At 36.6% G+C, this 12890-nt stretch overlaps 1 protein-coding gene and 1 long non-coding RNA gene across 4 annotated transcripts in view; both read right to left on the bottom strand.

Moving 5' to 3' along the window:
• The window catches only part of col5a3a (collagen, type V, alpha 3a), a 45535-nt gene extending 43186 nt beyond the window's left edge, over positions 1 to 2349 (bottom strand). Inside the window, exon 1 of the mRNA XM_085454507.1 lies at positions 2066 to 2349. Within this exon, the coding sequence (XP_085310633.1) occupies positions 2066 to 2150 (85 nt within the window). The 5' untranslated portion in view covers positions 2151 to 2349. The remainder of the gene's footprint in view (positions 1 to 2065) is intronic.
• Positions 2350 to 4392: 2043 nt separating this feature from the next.
• Positions 4393 to 8050, bottom strand: LOC146711608 (uncharacterized). 3 transcript variants are annotated; one of them, XR_014920186.1, is made up of 5 exons: positions 7699 to 8050; positions 6935 to 7000; positions 6435 to 6590; positions 5890 to 5982; positions 4393 to 5592 (listed from the first exon to the last, which is right to left on the bottom strand). It is a non-coding gene; the product is annotated as an uncharacterized LOC146711608 (long non-coding RNA). The 3 variants fall into 3 exon arrangements; XR_014920187.1 differs by lacking the exon at positions 7699 to 8050 and adding an exon at positions 7542 to 7689; XR_014920185.1 differs by lacking the exon at positions 7699 to 8050 and having other exon boundaries at positions 6935 to 7689.
• Between the last annotated feature and the right edge of the window lie 4840 nt (positions 8051 to 12890).

Raw genomic sequence — 12890 nt, 5'->3', positions numbered from 1 at the left:
TGAACCATGCACATGTCCAAGAACATCGCACTTCCTGTTAGCAAACATGACTACAAAGTACTCTCTCATCTCCCGAACACACACAGAAAGCATATGGGAAAACATTCTTGAACTGCAGTACACACAACAAACACACACACACACACACACACACACACATGCATGCTTAAATTCACAGGCACAAGACTGTCATATCTGTACCACCATATGTCCTATTCACTCTTTTAATCATGTGAGGCTCTCACTTCACAGATCCTCAATAGAAAGCAATGGACACCATGGACAACCGCTGTGCCGCCTGAATGCCACTTGTGTCTATTGGCTCACTTCCTCCTCTCTTGATGTTGTTTGAGCCAATGAATTCCAAAAATCTTGCCAGTCATAAAAGTAGGTGAAGCCAAAAAACCAAGACTGACAACAAAATATGTGTAACTACTTTGGAAAGACCACAAAATCCCTTCATCACCAAATCTGTAAACTGCAACTCTTGTAAAGAAGTAGTCTGCATCAGTTAATGATACTTGTGCCAGAGACCTGCGTGGGTGACAATTAGAAGTGAGCTACTTGCCATGTCGGCAACAAGCAACTCTTAAAATGGCTGCATCAATGGCTGGTTTTTATTTATTTATTTTTGAAAGTGCAACAAATGTGAAGGCCTGGACACTGTGACAGACAGATACAGCTGTTTGATAGTCACCAGATGTCTTCTTTTTTGCAGGTGGATAACTGGAAAATGTGTCCAATGATTACATTCCACCATAGTGGAAGTGGGTCATATCAGTTACTGTGCAAATGTGATCTGAGATTCAAGTCTGCAATAAAATACATCACTATAAAAGTGTACCAGAATCAGGAAGGCAGTAGTAATATGTGCATTAATTTAAGATCTGTGTGCATTAAACAGATCCATGGAAGGAATTTTAATCTGCCCACTTGCAGTGTTTCAGCCATTCGCAAGCCAACGTCAAACCCTCTTTCACAGTAAACCGACGCCGGTCACAAGCAAACTCAAACATGACATCACACATCTCCTTAAATCGCTGATTTACACCTGACGCATGAAGGACATAGCCCAATTCAAATCTTGGAAATATCTTTGATTAAAATGCAACAAGAACAGGAAAAGCTGAGGAAGCTGCTAAATACCCTCCCAGTGCAATGAGGCGGATAATTAATCTGTCATATGCAAGAAGGGGTTATATTACAATCATCTGCACACCTCTCAAGCATTCCGACAACTTCTAAAAGTCATTTGAGTCAGCTTGCAATTTTAATCCCAGCCCGAAGCGACTCTGTAGAACACGTAGCAGCATCAACAAACCATTTGCAAAGATTTAAATGAGTCTAACACACCAGGAACCAAACTGAATCTAAGATGAAGGTGTGAAGATCTGCGCTAATAACTTTGTGTTGGCTAAAGGCCAAGTTATCAATAAAAGAGTTGTGGGAGCCAAGTTAAGATAGTTCATATGTTTTAGTATTTATATTTCGCTGTTGTTAAGCTTGTTTGTGTAATTAATAATTTTAGGAAATAGATGCATGTTTATGGTGGAACTAGGTTACGTAGTACCATGAATACATGTGCCTTAAAGACTCGTGTTTATAGTAAAATCCAGGCATCACGGATGTATGCAAATTAGTGCATGCGGTGCGGGAGGGGGGAGAGAGAGAGAAAAGGAGTTAACACGGCATAAGATATACGGGGCAGCAGGGTAGAACAGAGCCACACGGTTTTCCTACCGTAGTAGGTTATTTTGTTGAGGACAAGTTAAACCTGACCACTCCTGTAAGATGCAAAAACTGTGGAATAAATTTTTTGTTACATCTTTTCACATCGGAGTCCCGTGGAGTTCTTTTTCCTCTTCAAACTGACGTACGCGAGTGAATCACGGGAAAACTGGTCTCACGGCTTACACAAGAGTCTTTAAAAATAGTCAGGGAAACTTAGATGAAGGGGACAAAGCGTCAATCAGACAACAGAAAAGTCTATAAGGGGGCATAAAAAACATTTTTGCATTTTCAATGATCTGTATTGTACATTTGAGTGTCCAGCTAAATACTTTACCTGCTTGTGTCGTTGTTACATGAAGCAGAACAAACAGAAACAGTGTTAGTCTCCAGCGCGACCAGGTCCTTATTAAATGGTCCATCTTTCAATGCGGGGACCTGTTTCCAGACCCAAAACTTTAGACTGCAGGCGTTGTTGCTGCTGGAACTAGGCAGCCATGCGCGAAGAAAAGGAGACAAGCCAGTGTGCAGCTCCACTTGCTTGACTGTTGAGAAGTTTTGTTGTGGTGTCTTCTCTGAGGTTCGCTCTGCTCCTCTAATTCAATTTCTCCCTCTCGCCATCACTCCTTCCCTCCCTGTTCTCCTCCTCCGCCTTGTCCCTCCCACAGGACGGTGCACTGCGTCGCATGGCTGCGCGGTGCGCCTCCAGGGACTCCATCATAAATCACGTTTATTACTCGCGTAATTTGTCAGTTCCCACTTCTGAGAGGTTGTCATTACCCACAGACAGCGTGTAAAGTACAACAAATTTACCTGGTAACTTGTCATATAGATTTTTTTTGCAGAACTAAATTAGAACAGGATGACACCTGAGTCAATTAGATACAAGATTTTTAAAAACGGATCACTGGAATTTTTCGTATTTTTATTTTACGTAACAATGACCCTACTAATGCTCATGTTGATGGTAATATATTTTTTAATATATGTAAATGTCAGTATTTCATTATTGTTATTTTGCTTGAACACTGTTTGTTTATTGGCTGAATGAACTCAGAGAATGAGCCCACCACAGCTCAGAGTCATCATTTTAGAAATTAATAAAAGGGGCTGGGCGGGTCCTAACTTTAATTTTAGTGGCTATCCCATAGTAGATGTCTCTAATTTAGTCAAACCCACGAGAAAATAGCAGGGCTCTATCTGCACAAAACACAAACATCCACATTGTCTCACTTTTTTGCAATTTTTAAATGCCAGTTAATCTGACTTAAAATATCAAGAAGTAATTTCTGTTTAACGCTGCTAAGAGGAATGAGAAGAAATGTCTTAGGTATAGGTGACATCTTTCCCAGTCATCTGAGCTCAAACGTGTAGCGATCATCACTTCTGGGAGCTGAATACATTCTGCCAAAAATCTAATTAATTCCAAGACAACTGTATTCAGTTGAGACATGCTTTAAGATAAGACTTGTGAAGGCCTTGTCTAATTGGAATATTACCAAAGATAATGATTCTAGAATCCAAGCTACAGAAGGCTTTTGTAAAAATAACTGGGAGATGAAATCCCAGAGAATATTAAAGACAAAATGAGCCAAGTCATAATATCTCAAGGGAAAAGAGCCTCTAACCACAGAATGTAGAAGGCCTCAACTCAGTCATTTTCCAACAGAGCGTTTCCATATCATTTCAGTCCAAGCCAAATGCTAAGCCCCAAATTATTCAACATCATTGACCTATGATCTGAATCCAGAATATGTTCTTTTTTTTCTTAATGGTTAAATAAATAAATTCAAACTGTTAAGTTCAGTATCATTAAAGTTTGTTATCATTTAATAATCTTCCTTCAAGTTCTTTAAAATAAGAAAACCTTTAGGAATATGAAATATAAATGTATTTCCTGAATTTCCTCAAAGTGAAATAGTCCAAATTGTGGGAATAAGTGTGGGCCTAATTAGAAAGAGTACAGAAAACTACACTCAAAAAAATGAAACGTTGACTTTAATTAAAATTATTTTGTCAACAGGTTCCACGAAATTGAATTATGTTAGTTTAAAGCAAAAATCTTTAGTTCATCTAATTTAAAAAAACTACTTAAGATTAACAAGACATATTTAAGACTAACTAAATCAAGTTATGTTGTATGAACATAGATGATATATTTTCAGGTTAGATAGTTTAGATTAGTTACTTCAACACATTTCTTATTTGTGGCAGTAAAATGTTAAATTTAAGTTAGATTAATTCAAATATTATATTTTCAGCCACCTTGTGCTTTATTAATTAGTTTTACATAAATCTATTTTGTCAACAGGTTCCACACAAATGAATTAAGTACATCCAACTTATTTTTTAAAATTTATTTTATTGCCAACACATTCAGTGAGCATTTGTGTAAACCCAGTCCAAAATAAAACACAACAGCTCATTAGGGTTAGTAATTAACAGTATGTAGACAGATGCAACATCAAGACTTTAAATTAAATGTCTGTATCTACCAGAAATAGAAGAAAAAAAAACGCATTGAAGATCACATAACACATTGATAAGATGACACTTGAGTTATGCACATGTGATGCTAGTAAGGTCTGTGAGTGTTTTTTTCTTTTAGTGTCTAAAATGGATAGCAAAGTTGCTATTTGCAATGATTGCTTAGGGTCAGTCCAGTAACACAATGCCAATGAAGTGCTTTCCTTTAACAATGCAAAGTGAAGTGTCCACCTCAACAGCCACAATTTAAAAAAAAAAAATGTAACAACAACAACAACAACAATAATAATAATAATAATAATAATAAATAGTCCACTGATATTAGCAATCAAAGAAAATTACATCACCATCCCAAATAAAACTTTAACAAAACATGCCAACATTATGGTCTAACAATAAAACAGCTTGTCAGCGTTCAGTTTTTTTGCAACAGCACAGCAGTAACCATTTAACACTCGCCACTGTCAACATTTATTTTACCAGTGTTTGGGCAAAAAACTTCAGATGTAAACATTTTAACATGGAAACAATTGTTCGTCTTTAAAAGTCCACAAAATATACATTCATCCTGCATTCCCAACTTGGATGATCTGATATCCTCGTGTTGGTGTTGTTCCCAGACCATCATGAAAATGTTGTTCCAGGTTCAACATTGCAAGTGACCAATCACATTGTTGTGACGTTATTCTATTCCAAGCCATTCGTGCATTTATGAAATTCCAATGTTGCAAGGACAATATCAATTCTGCTTACTGTTTATTAAAGGGTTACGGTTAGGGTTAGGGTCAGTTGATCGGCGGACAGAGGCGGTTTCACGCAGCTTAAGTACAGTTTTTTGTTTTACGCCAGTTTTCCCCGAAGTCGCAAAAGTATGACGTCACAACATTCTGATTGGTCACTTGCAATGTTGATCCTGGAACAACATTTAGTATGATGATCTGGGAACAACACCAACACGAGGATATCAGATCAACCTCCTAACTTACCCTTATTTTTAGTATGTATTGCAATTACCTTTACAATGCACACAATGTAACACAAACTGAATATGAACATATTTCCACCTCATAACAATATGCCTTGAACGCTAATATACACACCACCCTTCAACATTTCTGGTGCAGTATCATCTCTCAATTAAATCCTTTAAATCTCAATACTTTTGATTGTCTCTTAGCTTTCAGTCTTGAGGTTAACTGAGATTCAGTGCATATATCCCACCCATTAAGAGTGCACATGCAGAGGCCAGGTCTTCCAGGTCATGCAGGACACACTAGATGGTTATACCCACATCGGCTGGAGGAGTGCTGGCATCAGCTCTTTCGATGGTAAAGATAGCAAGGGTAATTTGTTCCAGCTCCCTCTGAACAGCTGTAGCTTAGACACAAAAACATAGAAAAATGGCATCCAGTTTTAAAAAAAGAAAGAAAAAGGGCCAAAGCTACCCTTTAATGACGTAAACACAATATTAGGAACATGCACCCCAGTGTGCCACTATTTCAGACTACAGATTCAACGATAAATATAAATAGTTTGGGTATACAAGAAGATTTCCCAAAACATTTAAACAGGTTCCATGCAAATTACAACAACAACAACATTACAACATGCAACAACATTAGTTATTCAAAATTTGGTTTAATACAGATAAAAAACTAAACTAAAATTACCAACCAATTATTCTTTGAAGAGGATGCTTGGGTCTTCATTCAGGTAAAAAGGTAGTGCCCTGAGGACACACTCCCTCCCCTTTTCAATGGTTTCCTTCTGTAGAGAGTGGCAGAGATACAGGAAGAGAAAACAGATATACTTTAGGATGACAGAAACTCACATTATACGCAAAATGAATGACATATCCACTGCACAGATAGACATGTACACAAGACCAACTAATCATCACATGGACATGAATAGTTAACCTGTTGGGCAGGGTTTCCACCACATTATATATGTCAATAATGGAGGTAAAGACAAACTAATACATCATCTTTTTTGCATTCAAAACATAACATAAAAACATTCACTTCTGGTTTAACCTAAATCAAGGGATCAGATTTTACATATGTTTAGGTAATTTAAATTTTCCAACGTTTTGAGTACCAAACTTTGTCTTGCTTAATATAAATGTAAGTGCACTGTGCAGCTACCATACACTAGCTGTTTAAATTTGAAAATGATCTTATTAGCCATAATATTTTGCTACCAACAGAATAACGCACCTGTGTGGCTGGGGCCAAAGTTTGTCTAATTTTCTTCCCTGCAACGCCTCCTTTTTTCTTGAAGACTTTTATGAGCTGGTCAGTGTATTGGTCAAGTTGTGTAAAAAGCCTTGGAACATGTGCAGCAGTAGTAATCCTCACATATTCTGCTTCCACCTGAAAATATGTCAACAAACACAACATACTGTACTGTAAATATACATACTATATGTACACATATACAAACTAAAACTAATGTAGTAAGACCTCATTAAAGCTATAATTTTAACACAAACATTTACACAAAATGCTAATGGAGCCATTACAGCTTTTATTGTTATTTATCAAGTTCCAAAAAATATTGATCACAGCTGATCTGAAAAGAATTTCATGCCTCAGGCCCTTGAACTGCAACCATGGTTCAGATGTGGAGAAGAAATAACAGGGGCATGGGATGGGTCACAAAAGAAAACTTAACTTATAAAACAGTTTTGTTTTTAAAAGTATAACAGTTCACATACCACATACAAGCTCAGCAATACCACATACACCACATCAGTATAGGAGGGAGCAGGTAAAGGCAGGATCTGAGATTTATAAAGAAAAAAAAAATTAATTCCTTAATTTCAAGAAGCAAATTATTGTTTGAATTACAACTAAATAAAATACTACTCAGAAGAAAAGCAAGAGATTGACACTGCCATGTGCTAACTTTCTATAGAAGCAATTATCACCAGGTCTGTCGACCTCCATTGTCTGTCCACTCATATGTCTTGAATAATTTTATTAAAAAAAGTAAGTGTGTACTTTCACAAACTGTAATTTATAACTACATTGATATGTATAACTCCGCTAGGAAACATGCTGTATTTACAGACCATTTTTACATAATACAGATTACTGATAGAGCAGAACAATGGTGTCACAGTGGCTTTCGCCCTTGACTTTTTGGATTTTAAATGTCACTTTATGCTATCCTTGCTATCCTATTCGATATTTCCGACTCTCGGATTACAGAAAAGGAATCCCAAGAAAGCAAATGGAAAAATAACCCCTTGAAAGAATAACCCCATGAACCCCTGTAGCTAATCCCTTAATAAAACAAAAAACAATAAAAATGTTTCTTACACAGTCCACAAAATAAGCATGTCCAGGACCCAGTAAAACTAATGTAAAACAAGCGCACGCAAACGATATAACATGTCTTGTAAGACAAACGCAAAATATAACCATGCTGGACATATAGATACTACACAACATAGTCAAAGAAAAAAAGTGGTCTTACCTCTCAAAGAAACAGTAGCTTGGCGCCAAAACAGCCTTTTTCAGTTAAATTTGAAGTCTTGTGCATGAGCAGGCACAAGCCGTGAAACCTTCTTGTTCTGCGCGGTTTCATTACAACTGTTTTTGCATTACTGCCACCTTGTGGATATACAAGGTATATCGATCCTAATTGACTTAACTTAAATGTTATGCGATCAAGTAACACATTAGTATTATGTACGTTGAATAATAGACACAATTACGTAGACTTGATTAGAAAAACATATGTTAACTTAACAAAAACATATATTTTAAGTAAAATGAAAATAAATAATTAATATACACTGAACAATCCACCTCATTCATTTTTTTGAGTGTAGTGGTAGCAAGAGATTAGAGGAGCGTTGACAGAAACAGATGACTGGACACACTGATGTTGATTTGTTAGGTAAACAACAGTCTCCCTGACCTCCCACAGTACAAGTTTAGCTTTAGCCTGATTTAGGGCCACATTCCTGGTAGCTTTTAGCAGATAGTTACTAAGAGTCTAATAGGTAGTCTGAACTTTGAGTGAGAAATACTTTTAGAGCGTGTGCTATGTACCTTTGTCCTGTGTAACTTAAAATCACATAACGATGGACAAAAGAAGTTACAGTTTCTCCTTTATTCAAAACAAACAAACAAAAAAACATGACATTAATTATCCCGACTTTACTACGTGAATTGAAAATTGGGACTCAAGCATAATTTATAATTATTCATATAATGTGATAACTAAAATTAGGTTGATCCTTTTGACTCATTGCAGCATTTTCTCATCTTCAATGAAGCAGAATCCATAAAACAGCCTGATGATTTAAATAGATTTACCTTTTCAAGAAATTTACAATAAACACACAGATGTTTAAAAAAAACTCCCAAATCAGTTATTCTCTTTATCCTGAACTACTGGAGCCACTTTTTCTACAAATTACAACTCACGAGGAAACACAGAGACTTTTTTTTGGTGTGCATTTATTAGTTTAAAAGTAGGAAATTGGAGATGAAGTTTGGCAAGAAATGAAGAAGAAAAAACAAATAAACAAATGAAGAATCTGTTTCTGTTTTAGTTTTCATCACTGACATTCCTGTTTCTACATTTTTATTTCCTGGAAATGATCAAATTATAAACACAGTAGTGGAGTGTAAAGTTAAAGGCATGTGACAGACTGAAAGCAACTCTTTCTCCCTCTGCAGGTCACTCTTTGCTGATAAATAACTGTCCAGTGTTTTTTATTACATTATCACAGAGAGAGTGGAAGTTAAGAAATCTGTTGTTATCATGTATTAGACTCTACTGCAAAACCCAAGTAATCCACAAGATGAGCACATGAACACTTAGTATTACATACTAGAGATACAAAGACGAGATTTCAGTAAGATCTGTCTGCTCCCAGTGTTGGAGAACTTGCTATAACAAGACAAGAGGCCAATAATCAGGAACAGAAATATGTATGTTTTCAGAAGGAAACAACAACTGACTCTCTCAAAATGCCAAAATATGATTTATGATCAAAGATACTTTTAAAGTATTTTTTTCTAGTATGCAGTCATTATGAAAAAGTTGAATTACAGAGCATCTCGGATCTCACAACATTATTTCCTTATGGGCTTTCAGTGTCATTCATTTACGAATGATATAAAAACAATGTTATTCACTTTAGCCACTGTGGTAACTAATCCACTATGACTTAATTACCATTACTTATGAAAGAATTATGACTAAGCCTTGGACAAAAAGTGTTGCATTTTTCTCTGCAGACTGCTAACATCTGTCTGTAATACAAATTACACAGAGAAGCAATGCGGATTCGGTGCTCTTAGTTAAAACAATGAAAGATGTGGTTGGATGTTGGCGAGTTCACAAGAAAAACAAACAACTGACATCCCTATCCGATCAACTGACGTTTCCTCTATTTGTGGAGAAAAATGTAGGTTAATCTGTCAAAGGCTGTAAAACCCCTGATCTGTCAACGCATCCCAAGAGATACGTGAGCGTGCCACCCACTGTCTGCTGATGATAGGACTTCAATATATCAGACAGCATGTGCTCTTACATAAGAGTGTTCACATAACCGCAATTACATACCAAATCATCACATAGTGGGTTCTTTTGCAACAACGAATGGATGCAGGATTGCTTCATTAAACATATAACTCTACTCTACACAGCTCTTTACCAAATCCTGCTATAGTGACAGTTTCCACATTGTTCCTCTGACTCTAAGGAAGTATGTGGAAATTTTCACTTTTGCATTTGGCTGGCAACTAAAGGAAAACCGCCAGTCTGGTGATAATTATAAACATTAGAGATGGGAGGGGGGGGACTAAACTAATTAACATTTAAGGACCATGTCTGTTAAATGAGCTGCTCAAACAAATAGGCTAAATGAGCTGAACCAATGGCCACACTCATGCTTACCCTCCTGTGTATCCTTGTCTATGCCGTGCCACCATGATTGTGCTTTCTTCTCGAGACAGAAAAGTAATTAAGAGGAAAATTGGTACGGTAAAAAGAAAATTTCAACACCAAATGAAATTCTTCCACACATATCTGGAAAGCTGCAGTCATCCACAGTCCATGAGGACATTTAAAATCAGCAAATTATTTGGTCTAAAGAGTTACAGTATGGTTCCACAGTGGAAGAGTGAACAGCCCTCGCAGGGATCCATCTGTGTACTTTCTTGGCAAGAATCAGATGCAGCTGGCACCATGCTGTTGTTTGTCTTTGCTTTCTTTTTTGACCGTCCTTTTACTAACCTGTAGGTGCATGACAATGTTTTCCTTTAATTTATGCAAAGAAATTAAGGGCCATAGTAAATGTTTCTTTTTTTATGTAGCCACACAAAAAAGGGTTGTGAACCAATTTTTTTTTATCTTTGAATATTGAATGCTGATGTCCAAATTATGCAGAATCGTGAGCTGTTATAAAAAAGGGCATTTTTTGTGCTTAGAGTTGTGACTTTGTTTTTAGAATTGCTGTCAAGGTTGTTCATTGTATGTTCATTGAGTGATCTGTTACAGCAGCAACTTGAACTCTTCTTCTGGTGCAGCCTGTGAGCTTTTCTTTTAGCACTTCAATTAACACTTTTTTTGCCCCAGAAGCCCACAAACACTATCACTGCTTTCTTTGCACCCATTCTTCCCCTCTTCGAGTCTCCCTCCCGTGCATCGACCCCTAGCTTCTCTTTCCCTTCTTCTCTTTCTTCGCCTCTGTTCTCATGAAGTTTGCATTCCACACCTCCTCTGCAGACTGGACACAAAAGAGCAGAAAGCGCCACTCCTGACCTGTAGCAAACATTCCAGTCCTCTAGACCTTTTCAAACAGCTAGAGTCCATTATCCATTCAGGAGCATCAGCCAGAGCTGTCTTGTTTTTAATGTTACTGCACTGAGATACAACTAACAGAGGGTTAAAACGATTAAAGTACGCCTGGTACTGTTTGATGTGAAGTCGTGAAATATTACTGAGAGAAAGAAATGTACATTTTAAGCATAAAATTAAAAAAATGAGAGGAAAATGTTTAAATGCTTTGCTATTAATTTGTTATAACAAGTTTTAAATTTCACTGTACATTTAGAACAGTGTCTCTAATCACTAAATGTATGTTCAATTATGAAGGAGGAAAACTTTATACTGTCAGCTGGAAAAACAGTGGAAGCTCAAGGAGCATCTGTTCATGTATCCTTAAAGTCTGTATACAGGAAATTGACTATTAAGCTATAAAAGTTAGGGTTAGAGGGAATAGGAGTGCCATTTTCATGACTTGGACTTTGGCAATGAGGTTAGAGATGATTTGGGTCTTTAGGGCACAGCTGTGCTCAGAGGTGTCTGAGTGAGGTGAAAAGTTCTCAGCAAGTATAATGAAAACCATTCTGCTTGAAATGAGGATTTGATGCTGCAGGCATACAAGTATAGATGTGCAGAAGAGAAGGTGGAGAGGAGAACATTTGAGGTTAAATGAGGAGGAGGGTTTACAACAAGGCATTTAAAGCAGAGAAAGCCTATGGCATGGAAACGCACGCATGGGCTTGCATTATACCTTCCCCTTTGTCTCTCCTAATTCCTTCTTTGTCTTAGCACCTCAGTCCTCTGACATTCCACACAAATAGCTCAGAGGCTGACGGACATCACTGACTGTCCAGTACACCTCCTTTTCTGCATCTACACCTGCCCATTTTGTCCAGAGGCACAAGAAAAAGCATGCAAGGAATGTCCAGGCATTACTCCAGCAATTTACATTTACATTAATTTTTCTTGTACAGTTCTTCTTGTATCCAGTGGCAGATGATCATCTGGGCTCTCTCAGAGGAGCACAACTGACTCCATAAGAAAAATAACAAATAAAAAATATAGACAAATGATTTTAACAGATGCGGGACACTTTCCCCCCCTAACAACCACCTTTAACGGCAGTTTAATTGGTCAGGAACCATGTTTGTTTTCTTGCATTCAACCATCAATAATGGGCAAGAATTTGGGTTTTACTCCCAATACCCCTACCTATTATCAAACTGTGGTAACTTGATGAAACCCATGCATCATATAGTTAATGTTGAGATAGGTGTTGTTTGTGTTGGATTTATATAAAGGAAAGCAATTTATATAAATTAAGGAAATTTGTGGCAGAAAAATTCAATCGTTGACCTAAAACTAGCACAACTGATGGTAGAGTTTTTAGATGTGCAGCAGATGTATCAAGAAGGCAATGTTTTTTTGTAAAAAATAAAAGAACAAAAAAGATATTGTGAATGTAGAACGTAGTAGTCAATAGTGTATTAAATGTTGCCACAACTTCGTGTATCACTATGCAGGGATCCAATGCAAAATGTAACCTATTTATAGATATTTTCAAGCAAGAAATAGTGGAGTATGTTATCAGAATCAGAATCAGAATACTTTCTTAATCCCGAAGGAAATTAGGGGATTTTGTATGTTTTTTGACTTTATCATCTGTTTAATTAAAAAGAAATCCTAATTATTTTGCATATATTGGTGTTTATTTTTCTTTAGGTCTTATCACTTCACTATTATAATTCACTATTTGTAACTAATTTCACCTTGATTTAATTATGTATAAAAAAGACAATAAGGGGTACCACCAGTAGTTATAATGCTATTTTTTAGTTCTTGTTATGTATTTACAATTTCGATCTTAATATATTTTGGTTGTA

Source organism: Copadichromis virginalis, linkage group LG4 (assembly GCF_057382275.1).
Source record: "Copadichromis virginalis isolate Kocher_CV1m ecotype Utaka linkage group LG4, C_Virginalis_male_GT1.1, whole genome shotgun sequence".
Classification (NCBI taxonomy): domain Eukaryota; kingdom Metazoa; phylum Chordata; class Actinopteri; order Cichliformes; family Cichlidae; genus Copadichromis; species Copadichromis virginalis.
Note: the sequence above shows the minus strand (reverse complement) of the source record. Positions and strands in the feature narration are given on the sequence as shown.